The 14,416-nt window shown below is 35.3% G+C and overlaps 1 protein-coding gene across 1 annotated transcript in view; it reads left to right on the forward strand.

Annotated features, from left to right (window-relative positions):
- Window positions 1-6,509, forward strand: part of LOC149743932 (uncharacterized) — a 125,117-nt gene extending 118,608 nt beyond the window's left edge. The window contains exon 4 of the mRNA XM_089906016.1: window positions 854-6,509. Within this exon, the coding sequence (XP_089762142.1) occupies window positions 854-956 (103 nt within the window). The 3' untranslated portion in view covers window positions 957-6,509. The remainder of the gene's footprint in view (window positions 1-853) is intronic.
- Window positions 6,510-14,416: the final 7,907 nt, after the last annotated feature.

The raw sequence follows: 14,416 nt of genomic DNA on the forward strand, positions 1-14,416 counted from the left end.
CCCATTTATTTATTAGTCCCCCAAGAATGTATAAGCTCTGTGATAAATTTGATTACCACATATAAATGACCATATTTCTATTTGGGTTGAGATTTCAATTATATAAATACATAGATCAGTTTGGAAAGTATAATTGAAGAAACACACAAAAAATGTTAAGCTCCTAAAAATGAAAAGTAGTAAAGCAAAAATACAAAGACAGGGCTTCCCTGGTGGTGCAGTGGTTGGGTGTCTGCCTGTCGATGCGGGGGACGCGGGTTCGTTTCCCGGTCCGGGAGGATCCCGCGTGCCGCGGAGCGGCTGGGCCCGTGGGCCATAGCCGCTGGGCCTGCGCGTCCAGAGCCTGTGCTCCGCAACGGCAGAGGCCGCGGCGGTGAGAGGCCCGCTTACCGCAAAAATATATATATATATATATATATATATATATATATATATATATATACAAAGACAATGCAAGAATATATATTAAAAGGTAATATATAATGAACCATTTGTTTTTTCCCCAGAAATTTGCAACCTTTAGCCAGTCTATAAAAATAATATTTCTATCAATTTTATAGGTCTTCTCTAAGGTTTAAAGTTTTATTTTTCCAGTAAAGACCATTTTGTTATATTTGATAAAATGTACTTTATATATTACTTCTGGTATATGTCATTAAATTTTTTTGCACAGTCTCAATATTAAGCTAAAAGTTTACTTTCCTAATTTACTAAGACTTTCTAATCATAAGATGATATATAATTGTATTGCCCCTTTTTCTGCAGGTATTGTCACAACCATATAGCTTCCTTTCTTTAATTTGTTAATGTTTAAAAGCATATTGATCAGTTTTCTGTTGTTAACTTAATCTAGGGGCTACCCTGGTGGCACAGAGGTTGAGAGCCCACCTGCCAATGCAGGGGATACTGGTTTGGGCCCTGCTCAGGGAAGATCCCACATGCCACAGAGCAGCTAAGCCCGTGCGCCACAACTGCTGAGTCTGTGCTCTGGAGCCCGGGAGCCACAACTGCTGAAGCCCACCAGCCACAACTACTGAAGCCCATGTGCCTAGAGCCCGTGCTCTGAAACAAGAGGCCACCCAGTTAGAAGCCCGGGCACCGCAACGGAGAGTAGCCCCTGCTCACTGTAACTAGAGAACGCCCGTGCGCAGCAACGAAGACTCAACACAGGCAAAAATAAATAAATAAATAAATAAATAAATAAACAAAAATAAATTAAAAAAAAAATTAATCTAGAATTTCTGGGAAACAAACAAATGGTTCATTATGTATTATCTTTTAAGATATATTATTTTATTGTCTTTATATTTTTGCTTTTACTACTTTTCATTTTTAGGAGCTTAACATTTTTTTTGTTTCTTCAACTCTCTGCAAGTATATGTGTGAGACACGACTTATCTCTAAATGAATGTTTAGGGAAAAAAATCTATTCTAGGGGCTTCCCTGGTGGCGCAGTGGTTGAGAGTCCACCTGCTGATGCAGGGGACACGGGTTCGTGCCCCGGTCTGGGAAGATCCCACATGCCGCGGAGCGGCTGGGCCCGTGAGCCATGGCCGCTGAGCCTGCGCGTCCAGAGCCTGGCTCCGGGAGAGGCCACAGCAGTGAGAGTCCCGCGTACCGCAAAAAAAAAAAAAAAAATCTATTCTAAAGCTATTTGACTATTGTGTGGAAAATTCAGTATTTATTACTGATTCAGATTCTCTGAATCTGTTAAATTTCCATTTAAATTTTCTATTTCTTTACATCTTAGTCAAATTAAATTATTCAGGGAATTTATCCACTTAATAAGTTTTCAAAACTACTAGCACACAAATATTCAATTTTGGCACCTAATATTGAAGTTTTAATATCCTACTTTTGTACTTTTATTTACATCTTTATTCCTGTTACAGTTCATTTGTATATTCTCTTTATCTTTATTTATCTTGCCAAAGTTTGTCTATTTGTCTCAAACATAACCCAAGCACTCCTAAGTCAATATATCATTTTAAAATAATTAAAAAGCCACAGGTATTTAAAATTACTCAAACCAATAGATATAAAAAGAAAAAAGGCTGGAAAATAAATATTTAAATGATCACAGTTTCACATTTAAACAAAATAAACCAAAAATATTAAGTAATTATAGACTATGTCTCCTGTTATGATGTAATTTCATAAACAAAAAGTTCATCTTTCTAAAAATTGAGATATAAATAGATAGTAAAAATTAAAGATTTAGTTTAAAACAGTGAACACTCTTTTGCTATGGAAGGTGAAATTATTTTTACACGGTTTTGTTTTAGAGTGGTACCTCCATCTCAAGACCTACCCTTATTTTTCTAAGATATTATGATAAAAGGGAAATATTTATTAATCAGTATTCTTTTAAGCAGTAGAATCTCATCATGGTGGTGGAAAGTGTAACGTTTACTAATGGAAAATGTTATGCTTATTATAAAGCAAGTCATTTCCTCTCAAATTTAAGAGTAATAAATATTATACCAGTACATATAACCTTTTTATAACAATGTTTTTATATTATGCACCTTGGAGTAAAATTTTCAATCCCTTTTGAAGAAGGAAGAGGCATATCATTTCCATTTCTCTGAATTAGGATTTTATAAGTATACTTGCAGGAAGTAGTTACTGAATGATAATAAGTAATATGCTGTGGTGTATTAATGAATTCAGGAAATCATTTACTTCTTCAGGAAAGTACGAATGTCTTGAAATTTTTAAAAATATTAGTAGAATAGTGATGAGAGAGTAAAGATTGAATTGCTTTGAAATGGTAGAGCTAGTTACTTGACATTCATATGCAATAGGGTGAATATTTTAGTGTATTAAATAAATATTTTATCATCTGCAATCCTTATTTTAAAAGTGTACATTGACCCCCAGTAAAAATTATACCATGGAGAAACTGAGATTATAGAGTTTTGTACATAAGGCAGAATTTTTCAATACCCCTTACATAATGTTTCCAATAACTCTTTAATATGTTTGCCACCTTAAGATGGAGGATATAGCAAGGAGAAAAGTGAGAAATTGAAGGAGAAAGAGAGTAAAGTATGAGAGCCCATTACTCATATTTCTGCTTCCTCACAATGAAACCATAAGGTGGGGTTTGGAGTTCTATGAGAGGCCTCAAACAAATGGAGAAACCTGAAGCTACACAATCAAGAGCCTGAAAAACAGTGTCCGGGAGGATAGATTCGGTGCAGAGAGATGTTAGGTTTGGCAAAGGGAAAGAATAGCCAGTTGACCTTGAAACAGCACTATTACATCCATGTGATCTGTACATTATTTAGTGGATCTAGCATTTTCTTTAATTCCTGTTTGTGGACAAAGTACCAGTGCACCATTGAAAGGCAAAGGCTAAAATCTCAGGACAAAACTATCACTAGCAATGAAGTCTTTAATCTAACACAGTGAGCTAGATTAAAGTGGTTTTGGTGATAGCACGGCACAGTTTAAAAAGATGGGATTAATTATACCAGAAAGCTCTCCAATCAAGGGAAGACAAAGCACAGATTTGCATCAGAAAGCAGAGAGAATTTAGCGGGTACAGCTGGGATCTCAGGCGTCCTGCCCTCCACCCACAAAATGTAAATTTACATAAGCCACAGAGCCGCAATCCCACTTATATTGGAACATTGTTAGAAATGATATTTATCTAATCAGAAAGAAAAAATAATTTCATTGAGCTAGATTTATCAATGTCAAAAGCAAACTAATAGCCCCCCCAAAGATATCCATGTCCCAATTCCCAGTACAGGTGGAAATGTTACATTACATGGCAAAGAGGAATTTAATTTGTAGCTGGAATTAAGGAGAATGGCTTGAATGAGCCAGGTGTGCCTAATGTAATTACAAGTGTTTTAAAAGTGGATGTGGGCGGCAGAAGAAAGACCAGAGTGATGTGAGGCGGGGACTCCACCAACCCTAAAAGTTCTCTCCCCTAGAATCTCCAGAAAGGAACACAGTCCCGCTAGTACCTTGGATTTAGCCCAGGAAAAGTCCAAGCTACAGAAAGGTAAGAAAGTTTGTGTTCTTTTAATCCACTAAATATGTGGTAATTTGTTACAGCAGCCCTAGAAAACTAGAACAGTGAGATTAAACCAAAATTTTGCTTTATGCTTTTATTTCTTTGCTTCTTTTTCTCTGTATTCAGTGAGGGGGTGTTTATGGGGGAAAAAAATCAACTCAATTATAGAGTATTAGAAAGAAATGTGTGAGTATACTTGCAGCTCTGCCAAACAGTTCTCAAAGATGGAGAGATGACCAAATTTATGTTTCCTGATAAATCTTTTCAAGTGCCTAATGTAATTTCAGTTTTTTCTTATAACTTTAAAAAAATGATATATTTCATTTGTTCCCTTCAAAATCTACCCACTTTATAAGTTCTACTCCTGTTATCTTTTATCTCCAGGCTTTTTTTTAATTTTAAATCTGAAAAGCAATTTCTTACTGATCTTGGATATCTAACTGGTTTCTGAAACTAATTATCTCTGATACTGAGCAAATTGCATTCCCTTCCAACCTGTTTTGGCACCAATCCTTGTTAATAATGTCTTTGTTATTTACACAGCCGTTGAATTTAAAACTTTGAGGTTATCCTTTACTAATAACTTTCTTCTTCTATGTCCATCTGGTGTACAAGTCTCTTGAATCTGGCTTTATTCTTTCCTTTACCTTTGCCACAATCTTATTCTCATCATTTCTCACCTGGACTATTGCAGTAACATTATAGTTGCTCTCTCTGTAACCATTCTATTTCCCATCCAGACATCTTCATGCTCTTGTGAAGCTTCCCTTACAAAATCCTGTTTTTGATATTAATTTGTTGGCAGTCATCACTTTATTTCTGCTCCCTATTGACCCTAAGCCACAGCCACTCCTCCTCTACAAGTCACATAGTCGTGATCTACTCATGTTCTAGTCATGTTCTTACTGTAATGTCTAATAAAGAGCTTGGAAAACTTCATGTGTCAAATAATACGTGTAAATAAATAAAGGTCAAAATAGTTGAAGCCAGCCCATGCGATAGTAATGGATCAGAGAGATTATATCATCTTTGCTGGTAGTCCACTGACAGAGGAGGAAAAGGAATCTTTTCCTCCTGCAGCTGAAATTGCTTTAATCACCATCACCTGCTTGGTTACTACATCCAAGGCATTTTGACAAACTCAAGTTTGATCTATGTATTAAAAGACTGATAATTATTTTAAGAAGCTGTTGTTAATTAACCTAGGACAAAGGAGATTGAAATTAGTACATAAAAAATACACTTACTGTGCAACAACTTCCCTATATCTTTAGTCCAATAGATAATTTTTAGTATTTTTACTGAAAGCAATAGGTTCACCCAATCTATGAATGCAGATACTGATATGATCTACTAATCAGAACATTATCAAAATTCTTAAGCTGACGTTAACTCACTTTTAAAAGAGTGTTCCCTGGGGTAAAAAAGTAGGAAAAGTACAACAAAGCAGTTCACCGTTTGTTTCTGTCCTTAAACATTGTTCCACACCTGATTATTCCAACAGGCCATTATTTTTTCTTGTCTAAGTTTAATTTTATTTTGTTTTCATTTGCATGGAACCTGGTCAAACTGGCACTCACCCGGACATTAAATGGATCCTTGTTTATTTTCCCTCAGCTCTTTGTGAGGGCTAGAAAAGCACAATGGTGTTATAAAATTGTTGCCTTGTTGTTATAAAACCTCTGCTTTTATAAATTATACTGTCCCAAGAAGTATTATACTATCTTTCATATTACTTTACTAAGCACCAACATTAATATAAAGTAGTATTAAAAAGGCACATGCTGATGGTAAAAAAGCTGAGGTTTATAATGGAAATGTAAGTTTTCTAAGCCACTCTGCGTATGCTCCCTTTAAAAAAAGGGAAAGAGAAAAAAAGTGTTTCTACTTAAGGAATTTGGAGATTCCATCCTCTGTGAGGTGGTTGTGAAGATGACAGAAGACATCTACATCTATACTGAGGTTGGGATGGTGTTACATATCAGTGAAATAAGCTAGTTTGGAGTGAAAATATATAGGCACTTTTAAGGTTCTGTACTTTGGGTAAAACTTAACACAATATGGTTTCCATGGAAAATGCTAATAAGTAGTAAATTCAGAAGTGAAGGGTTTGAAATTCCAGATTTTTCTCTCCTCGTAAGATAAACTGCTGCTGAGTGCTTAGTTCTGGTTGCATGTTTTTGTTTGTTTTTAAGAAACTTTTTGCTATTGCTATCTTAACTTTAGAAATTCTTTTGATTGAGAAATAAGGTTTTTTATTTTATTTTACTTCTCCCTAATATGAGCCAACCCCTCTCAAAATGTTAGATCATTCAGTTGCCTGTGAAGATGTGGAAACTTAGAAACTTTATTGATTTACCCCAGCCCCCAAACCTAGGAAGCAGCAGAGTTGGTCTCCAAGACTAGCTTTCTCGGCTACAAATCGGTAATCTTGTCACTGCATGATATGATGTATTAGTTTCCCAGGGCTGCCGAAAGAATATACTACCAACTGTGTGGCTTAAGCAAAAGAAATGTTTTCTTTCACAGTTCTGGAGGCTAGAAGTCCAAGATCAAGCTATAAACAGGGTTGGTTCCTTCTGAAGGCTGTGAGGGGAAATCTATTCCATTCCTCTCTCATAACTTGGTATGAGTAGTATGCTGGGAATTCTTCACATTCCTTGGCTTCTGAATCATTCAGATCTCTACCTTCATCTTCATGTGACATTCTCTTGTGAGCATGTCTGCCTCCGTGCCCAACTTTCCCCCTTTTTAAAGATTCTAATTAAATTGGATTAGAGCTGTTAAATTAAAACTGCACCAGACAAGATGAACAGCCAAAGAAAATTTTATTCAAGGATATTGCAAGAGATGTCTAGACTATTATAATAAAGAGATTGAACTCAACTCTGCTGAGACAAATGACAAGAGAATTTTTAAGCTCTAGGGTGAGCTAGTGGAAAAGTACTGAAGGGGATGTTAGTGGAGTAGACCGGCTACCTGTGTTTGCTAATTGAGGCTTATTGAAGTCAGGTTCCTGCCCTCCCAACAGACTAGGAGATAGGGCCTCTGTCTTTCTTAATGATTACATTTCAAGGGGATGGCTCCCAGGTCTTTGAGAAAGACATTCTTGGTTATAAAGCAAGGTTATATCAAGGTTAAAAAGCCCGGCTAGTGGCTGAGAGAGGATTTACATCTTAATGAGGCAGAGAAAGAACTTACAATTGCAAGCTTTTTTAGTGTCTAAAAAGAGAGAGGTCAGGGGCCAAATGTCAGGAAGAAACCTGTCTGAAGTTTAGTCAAGCTAAGCAGAACTGTTATGTCCCTCTTAAGTGAAAGCCCACCCTAGAGACAACATTTTAAATTTAGTCCTCACATTAAAGATCCTCTTTCCAAATACCCTCACATTCTGAGTTACTAAAGTTAGAACTTCCACATATTTGGGGGTAACACAGTTCAGCTCAAAACACATGGATGTGTAACTCACTAATAACTGAAAAGGGAGACAAATATTTCTAAAATATTTTTGATAATTGAAATATGATTAATAGGTCAAACTGAAGAAGTTTTATAATAGAAGAGTATAAATTCCACTGTAAAACTGAAAGCTATTTTTGATGCCTTATAATGTATATAAGTGGAATTTTATGAAAGGAGTAATAACTGTAAGGTAAGGGCAAGTGAGTGAAGTGTTTTACCCATTATAACTTAGATGACAAAAAACTGTATAAAAACAATTTATGAAAAACATAAAATGTTGGGTTTTATTAAAGTAATATAAAAATATCCTTCTACAATAAACTTAGCCAAACTTTTCAAGATGAACAAATATAAGCAAAACAAACATAAATTGTATTTCATATATTTGTATAATTGTAAAAGAAAATCAACTAAATTATTTTTTAAAAGGTCAGGTTTTGCCCCTTAGAAATTCCAATTCAGAAGTTATGTGTAGAAGATATGTAATTTGTATGTAATCATATCCCATGAGATTATTATTAGGGAATTTTGAACAAAAGAAAATCCATAGTCCTTTAAAAAAAAACAAATGAAAAAGGAATATTCTATTTTTAAATGGTAAGAAAATGGGTCAACTTTGGGAGAAGTTTATTTATGCAAAACACATCATGAACTTGTTCATGTCAAATATTGCTAAAGCTAGCTGGGAAATTTGAAAAATGTCTATTTCATGCAATAGGAAATTAGGAGATTTTCTAAAGAATGATGGTCTTTGGGACTGAATAGTGTAACTTCTGAATAATCCTTTCCATCCAACACATGTATAATATTAAGTACTTAAAATATGTTAAACACTAAAGCCGAAATACTGTCACCTCTTCCTATAAATGGTCTTCTGCATTGCTTGGTAGATAATTTAGAAACTGGCAGCTTTTCCATATATAGAAGCAGAAGGTATGAGTAATAACTTATGTCATATGTCTGTGCATAATTCTAGTTTAACGGCTGTTATAATTGTGTGACATATATTTGTGGACTTATTTTGGAGCATATGTAGAAGATAAAAAAATCCTCTGAAGTTGATCATTCCATGGGTCAAACCCAAGGGGTGGTCCATATCTCTCAGCTCAGAAAATGAACTTGAGTTGGTGGTCCCTAACTTGGAAACAATATGAGATAATCTCTTGAAATGGGTGGTTTTATTTCTTGGAGGCTAGTTCCACTGTGGAGGTAAAAAGATGGAGATGGACATATAGAGATGTATTGAAAACTAGGAAATAAGCAAAACAAGAAGCTTGCAAAATTGTACCACTCTTAAGGCCTCAGGAAGTTAATCATATTTTTTCCTGGACTTTCAAAGCATAAAATAGCATTGCAGACACAATCCAAGTTATAAGCATACCATTTTCTATAATAAAGGCATGTTACCATAAATTGAGCATTACCTAGTGCAATCCATGAAACGATAAAAAAAAAATACAAAGGATATTGAGGGAAAATTACTGTAATATCAGTGAAAGCCTAATGAAATCATGTAATATTTAAAGTAAATACATAAGCCTCATTTTCATTACCTCCACACTTAAATTTTTGCTTAACATACTGAACTCTTAAACATCTAATAATATTTATAATGCCTTTGTCATGTCTTTCCCTCATTTTTATTCTAAAAATTATGTTAGAAATTTCATCAAATGTTGTGGTCTTACTTAACTTATTCTCAATAATAACAGCAAATTTTATTGAATGTTTATTGTGTAAAAGCATCACTCTAAAGATTTTCCCTGTATTACCTTGTTTAATTCTTACCATTTTATATAGATCCTCACAAACGAAGAAAATGACACATGGAGAATCTGAATGTCTTTCTCAAGGTCAAATATGTAGTGAAATGTCATAAGATTCACAGCCAGGTGATCTGTGTTTTGTTATGTCAGAGATCCTTAAACTCATGATGTTTTAATGTTCACAAGTATAACACACATATATATTATATACATGTATATACTTATTTTGAAAAACACCCCAAATTTCAGGCAGGTAGATCAGTAGTACAAAATTTTTTAATCTTGACCATTCTTAATAGTATATCAGCTCATTACTGGCTGTGACAAAACAGCCTCTAAAGCTGCCCTAATGTAATTATGAGTTTACTAGTTGCCACTCTGTCTTTCCTTCAATAAGAAGTAGTATATATAAAGTATAATAGTAGTATACTAGAAGTACATGAGGGAGGCAGTATTATAGAGATAACTATACATCACCTGAAAGTTATATTGAAATAGAAATTATTTGCCATACTGTACAGGATATATTTAGTGCCCCTAAAAACAATTCCCCATCCTATATGGAATTCATCAGTGAGACTGGCTCTGTTATCCTATGGCAGTTTTTCTAGGTTTGACCAATGGGAAGCAGCAGATGCCTATAGGAGGGAACAAGAATGGTAAGTCTGGTTATTTATCTACTTGACTTACTACCTATGGAGTTACCACAGGCTGATTACTGCCTGGATCCAAGAGCACAGCTTCTGTCAGTCAGTTGTTTTGATACAGTTCGTGACTGTGTTCCAGTCATGGCCCCCCTACTTGTCTCTTGAGAACCAGGGGTGTTAACAGAGCCCTGCTTTTGCCAGCTCCAAACTACTGCACTATTTCTGTGGGTTTTCTACACCCTGGCTTTATCTTGTAAATTTTTCCTTTATTAAACTCTTCTAAATTACAAAATTTCCCCATGCCATCTGTTTCCTGTAGGAACCCTACCTGATACCCACACTGTAATTGAAAATAGCTTAATTATGGAATCACTTTGACTTTCCTTCAGAAAAACATTTAAAGCTATTCCATATTCTAGTCCAGTATTATCCATCACTATATACTTTCATGCATTCCAGTGTATAATGGATTATTACTCAGGAAATAGTCACTCTCCTTCCCCACAGCAATAATACCTCTTTGGACAATGTATACCTCCATGCATAGTGTATAGCCCACTATCTGGGTTTAATCACACAGCAAGATAGAGCAAAAGAAGGGTCAGCACCTGTGATGAAACCAGAGCTTTTAAATATTCTAGTGTGTTTACTTATTCTCTTGTGCTTCTGTTATCTATGGACGCTAAGACAATGTCTTGGGTAGATGCTGCTCCCAGGGGAATGAGGAGACACAGGGAGCATACCTGGACCCAATTCACAGGGTCTTAAGAGAGGTATATGCAGTAAGACTGTATGGGATTAGCATAGTGACTTTAAAGACTCAGTAATTGCTAGTTGTAATTATTACCACCTGATTCGAACATGCACTTCTATAAATGTTTTCACTTAATTTTTTCCATTTGTTTGTGATAAAAGCCAACTGCAAAGTCACACTTGAATCTAAGTTTCTACAAGGATAACCTGTGATTTTTTTACTTGGGGGGTGGGGGAAGTCAGCATACCTCGCAAATTTAATATTAAGATTCTTGCCTATGCCTCAAGGATGTCACTAGGAAATATTAACTACCTAAAGAACTTAATGCATTCCACTCTTCAAGCTGAAGGGAATAACTAATTAGAAAACTGAAAATGGCATACTCGTATCTTACCTTAAATGTTTGTCAACAGCCTCTAATAATCATGGCATACCTGACACCTTCCCCCTTTTCCCACTCCTCTACCTGCCCTTGAGTCTCTGCCAAAACACAAGTGATCATGGCTGACTCCCTGGCTATAGCAAGCTCTGAATAAAGTCTTCGCATTTCTCAAAAAAAAAAAGTTTAAGGTAATTTGAATACTACCTAGTACTTATCAAATTGGTTTAGTAACATAAAATGTTTATTATGTGAGCATTTCCTAAGAGTGTTTATTACTATGGTTTTTGATCTATAAAGAAGACTAGTCTATAAAGAAGACTAGAAAATGGTCTCTGCTTTGGAGGGAAATCCAATCCATTCTGGAAGACAGTTACATGAGTAGATTGTTATTATGCAGTGTAACAGATTTAGTAAATGAATGTGAATTATAAAAGCAGAGAACAATGCTGTAATCCCTTAATATTGGCACAGTATTAGTTAATCTGATTTCAAAGGCATGTATTCTTGTTGGACTCAACTTTGCATTGCTTATATCTGCTTTAAAAATTAAATTACATTACCTTTGCAACTTCTCAACCTTCCTCAACAGGTTTATGTATTCTAAGTTACAGTGAAAACAGTGCAGTCAGCTTTGAAATGCCTAACATATAAGAAGACCAATCACAATCCCTAATTATCCGAACTCTCCCCATCCTGGTCTTGACTTTTAGTGAAAGAAGTGTATTAATATCCATTTATTTTATGGTCCTTAGCCCTTTGTTTATATTTCTTTACAAAGCTTACATAAATTTCTTCAAGTATTTATTGCCACTACCATGTTAGACAACAAGTATATAAAAGTTTACAAGATAGATATAATGCAGTCTATATTCTAGTAGGGGAAACCAACATTAAAATACAATCTTTTGACTACATTTGTGAAAATTGCCATAGAAACACACAGGATATTTTCTACTGGTTTACTTTTCACATTTCTTTATTTGATCTTCATTGTATACATGGTTCCATTTCTTCACTATACAAATATGTCATAAGGAAACCGTTCATTTACCTGAAAGGAAAAGAAATGACTCTTTAGTTACTTCCCGATCTCCCTGCTTCCCTTCAAACCACCATCAGATTTGCTGATTCTCTGAACACCTTCAATGCCTAATTCATTGGACCTCTTTTTTTCTCCAGCACTCCCTGGAAGTCACTCTTACTAAAGCAACCATGCCCTATGATTTTCTCAGTCAGTGAGCACTGATCTTTAGGATTTAGGTTACATATAAATTCCCATGTATTAAATACAATTCAATCTTTTTGTTTATAACTCAAATCTCAGTAGATTCAAAGTACATGAGAGAAGGTCATAACAGCTCCAATCAGCTCTAGATTATACATGAAGATGAAGTTACTTGCAAAAGTACAGTAGAAAAGCAATGACTTAAGGGGGAAAATGTATTACCCTTTGCCAAATATTCAGAACACTTTGTGAAATAATATAATCTCCCTTTTGAATTCTACTTTATTGTTAAAACATCTGATCAGGGCTTCCCTGCTGGCGCAGTGGTTGAGAGTCCGCCTGCCGATGCAGGGGACGCGGGTTCGTGCCCCGGTCTGGGAAGATCCCACATGCCGCGGAGTGGCTAGGCCCGTGAGACATGGCCGCTGAGCCTGCGCGTCCCAAGCCTGTGCTCCGAAACGGGAGAGGCCACAGCAGTGAGAGGCCCGCGTACTGCAAAAAAAAAAAAAAAAAAAATCTGACCATTAACTTCTGGAAAATGGTTCTTGCCCTTGGGGTGGGTGCGTGTGTGTTGTGTACCACGGTAGCTTTCATCTTTAATAGTGAATAGGTGCATAAACTTTGATTGTATATTCCATAATAGCATAGCTACAAATTTACTAAGAATGTTTAAGAGTTAATGTTTTACCTGAGAATGGAAATTAAAGTTTATGTAAATCCCTCTATTAGAGTGTGGCTAAGAATAAGCTCTCAAAAAATGGTGATTTGTATTTCATACAATGGTTAGGTTTTTTTAAAATAAGAATATTTTGAAATACCTCTAAACTGATGTTTTTCTCTGGGAATATTTTGTTTTTATTTCTCTGAGAGCTTTGCCCTCATTTAGAACTTTTATCTTAGTGTTCCAGGGAAAATTATGCCAGTTGCACCTCAAATAAAAGGAAGAAAATTAACCTTTTTTTTTTTTTTTAAGTAGGGAATGAAATTGAGAACTGAGGAGAAGGTAAATCTTATTTCCCTTGAGGAAACTAATGCCCACCTACTAAGGATAAGCTCCAGGGAGAAGGAAGTGGTCAAATACAGATACAGTCAACCCTTCATATCTGTGGGCTCTGCACCCATGAATTCAAGCAACCACTGATTGAAAATATTTTTTAAAATTCTAGAAAGTTCCAAAAAGCAAAATTTGAATTTGCTGCACACTGGACCATTTACCTAGCATTTACATTGTATTAGGTATTATAAATAACCTAGAGAAACCATTTTATACAAGGGACTAGAGCATCTGTGGATTTTGATATCTGGTGTGGGGGGTCCTAGAACAAATCCCTCCTGGATATCGAGGGATCATAGTACATGATGTAGACTAAGGTAAAATTTCAAGAGTGAATGCTTCCCCTACTAGACCTTTAAAACTCTTCAGGGAAATGATGAACCAATATATGTATGTTATGTTGATAATAAAAACTAAAAATGATGGCAAAGCATGTGTAGAAGTAAATCACTTGAACTGGCTGTATGTCATGTTTAGAAAGTGACCTAGTATGTTTAGGGAGATAAGCAATCAGAAATAAGAACCTTCTACCCTCCCCAAACTCACCCTATTTTTTTTATATTTTAATTTTTTAAATTTCAAATTGAGTTATAAATGACATAACATTACATTTTATGTGTACAATATAATGATTCAATATTTGTATACACTTTGATATGATCACTAAGGCCAGGTAACATCACCTTACACAGTTACACTTTTTTTCTTGTGATGAGAACTTTAAGATCAACTTTCTTAGCAACTTTCAAATATGCACTATGGTATTATTAACTGTAGTCACCATATTGTACATTATATTCCCATGACATTTTATGACTGGAAGTTTGTACCTTTTGACCCCCTTCACCCATTTCTTCTACCCCCATCCCTTTCCAATCACCAAGCTGTTCTCAGTATCTATGAGCTTGGTTGTTTTGTTTTTGTTTTATATTCTACATATAACTGAGATCATTTGGTATTTGTCTTTCTGACTTATTTTACATAGCATAATACCTTTGCGGTCCATCCGTGTTGTCACAAATGGCAAGATTTCGTTCTTTTTTTATGACTGAATGTATTCCATTGCATATATATATCCATTCATCTGTAGATGAACACA

The sequence above is a fragment of the Delphinapterus leucas genome, unplaced genomic scaffold (genome assembly GCF_059928025.1).
Source record: "Delphinapterus leucas isolate spDelLeu-1000000601 "Yukka" unplaced genomic scaffold, BTC_Dleu_Yukka2 spDelLeu_asBTCV2_sq49, whole genome shotgun sequence".
NCBI lineage: Eukaryota > Metazoa > Chordata > Mammalia > Artiodactyla > Monodontidae > Delphinapterus > Delphinapterus leucas.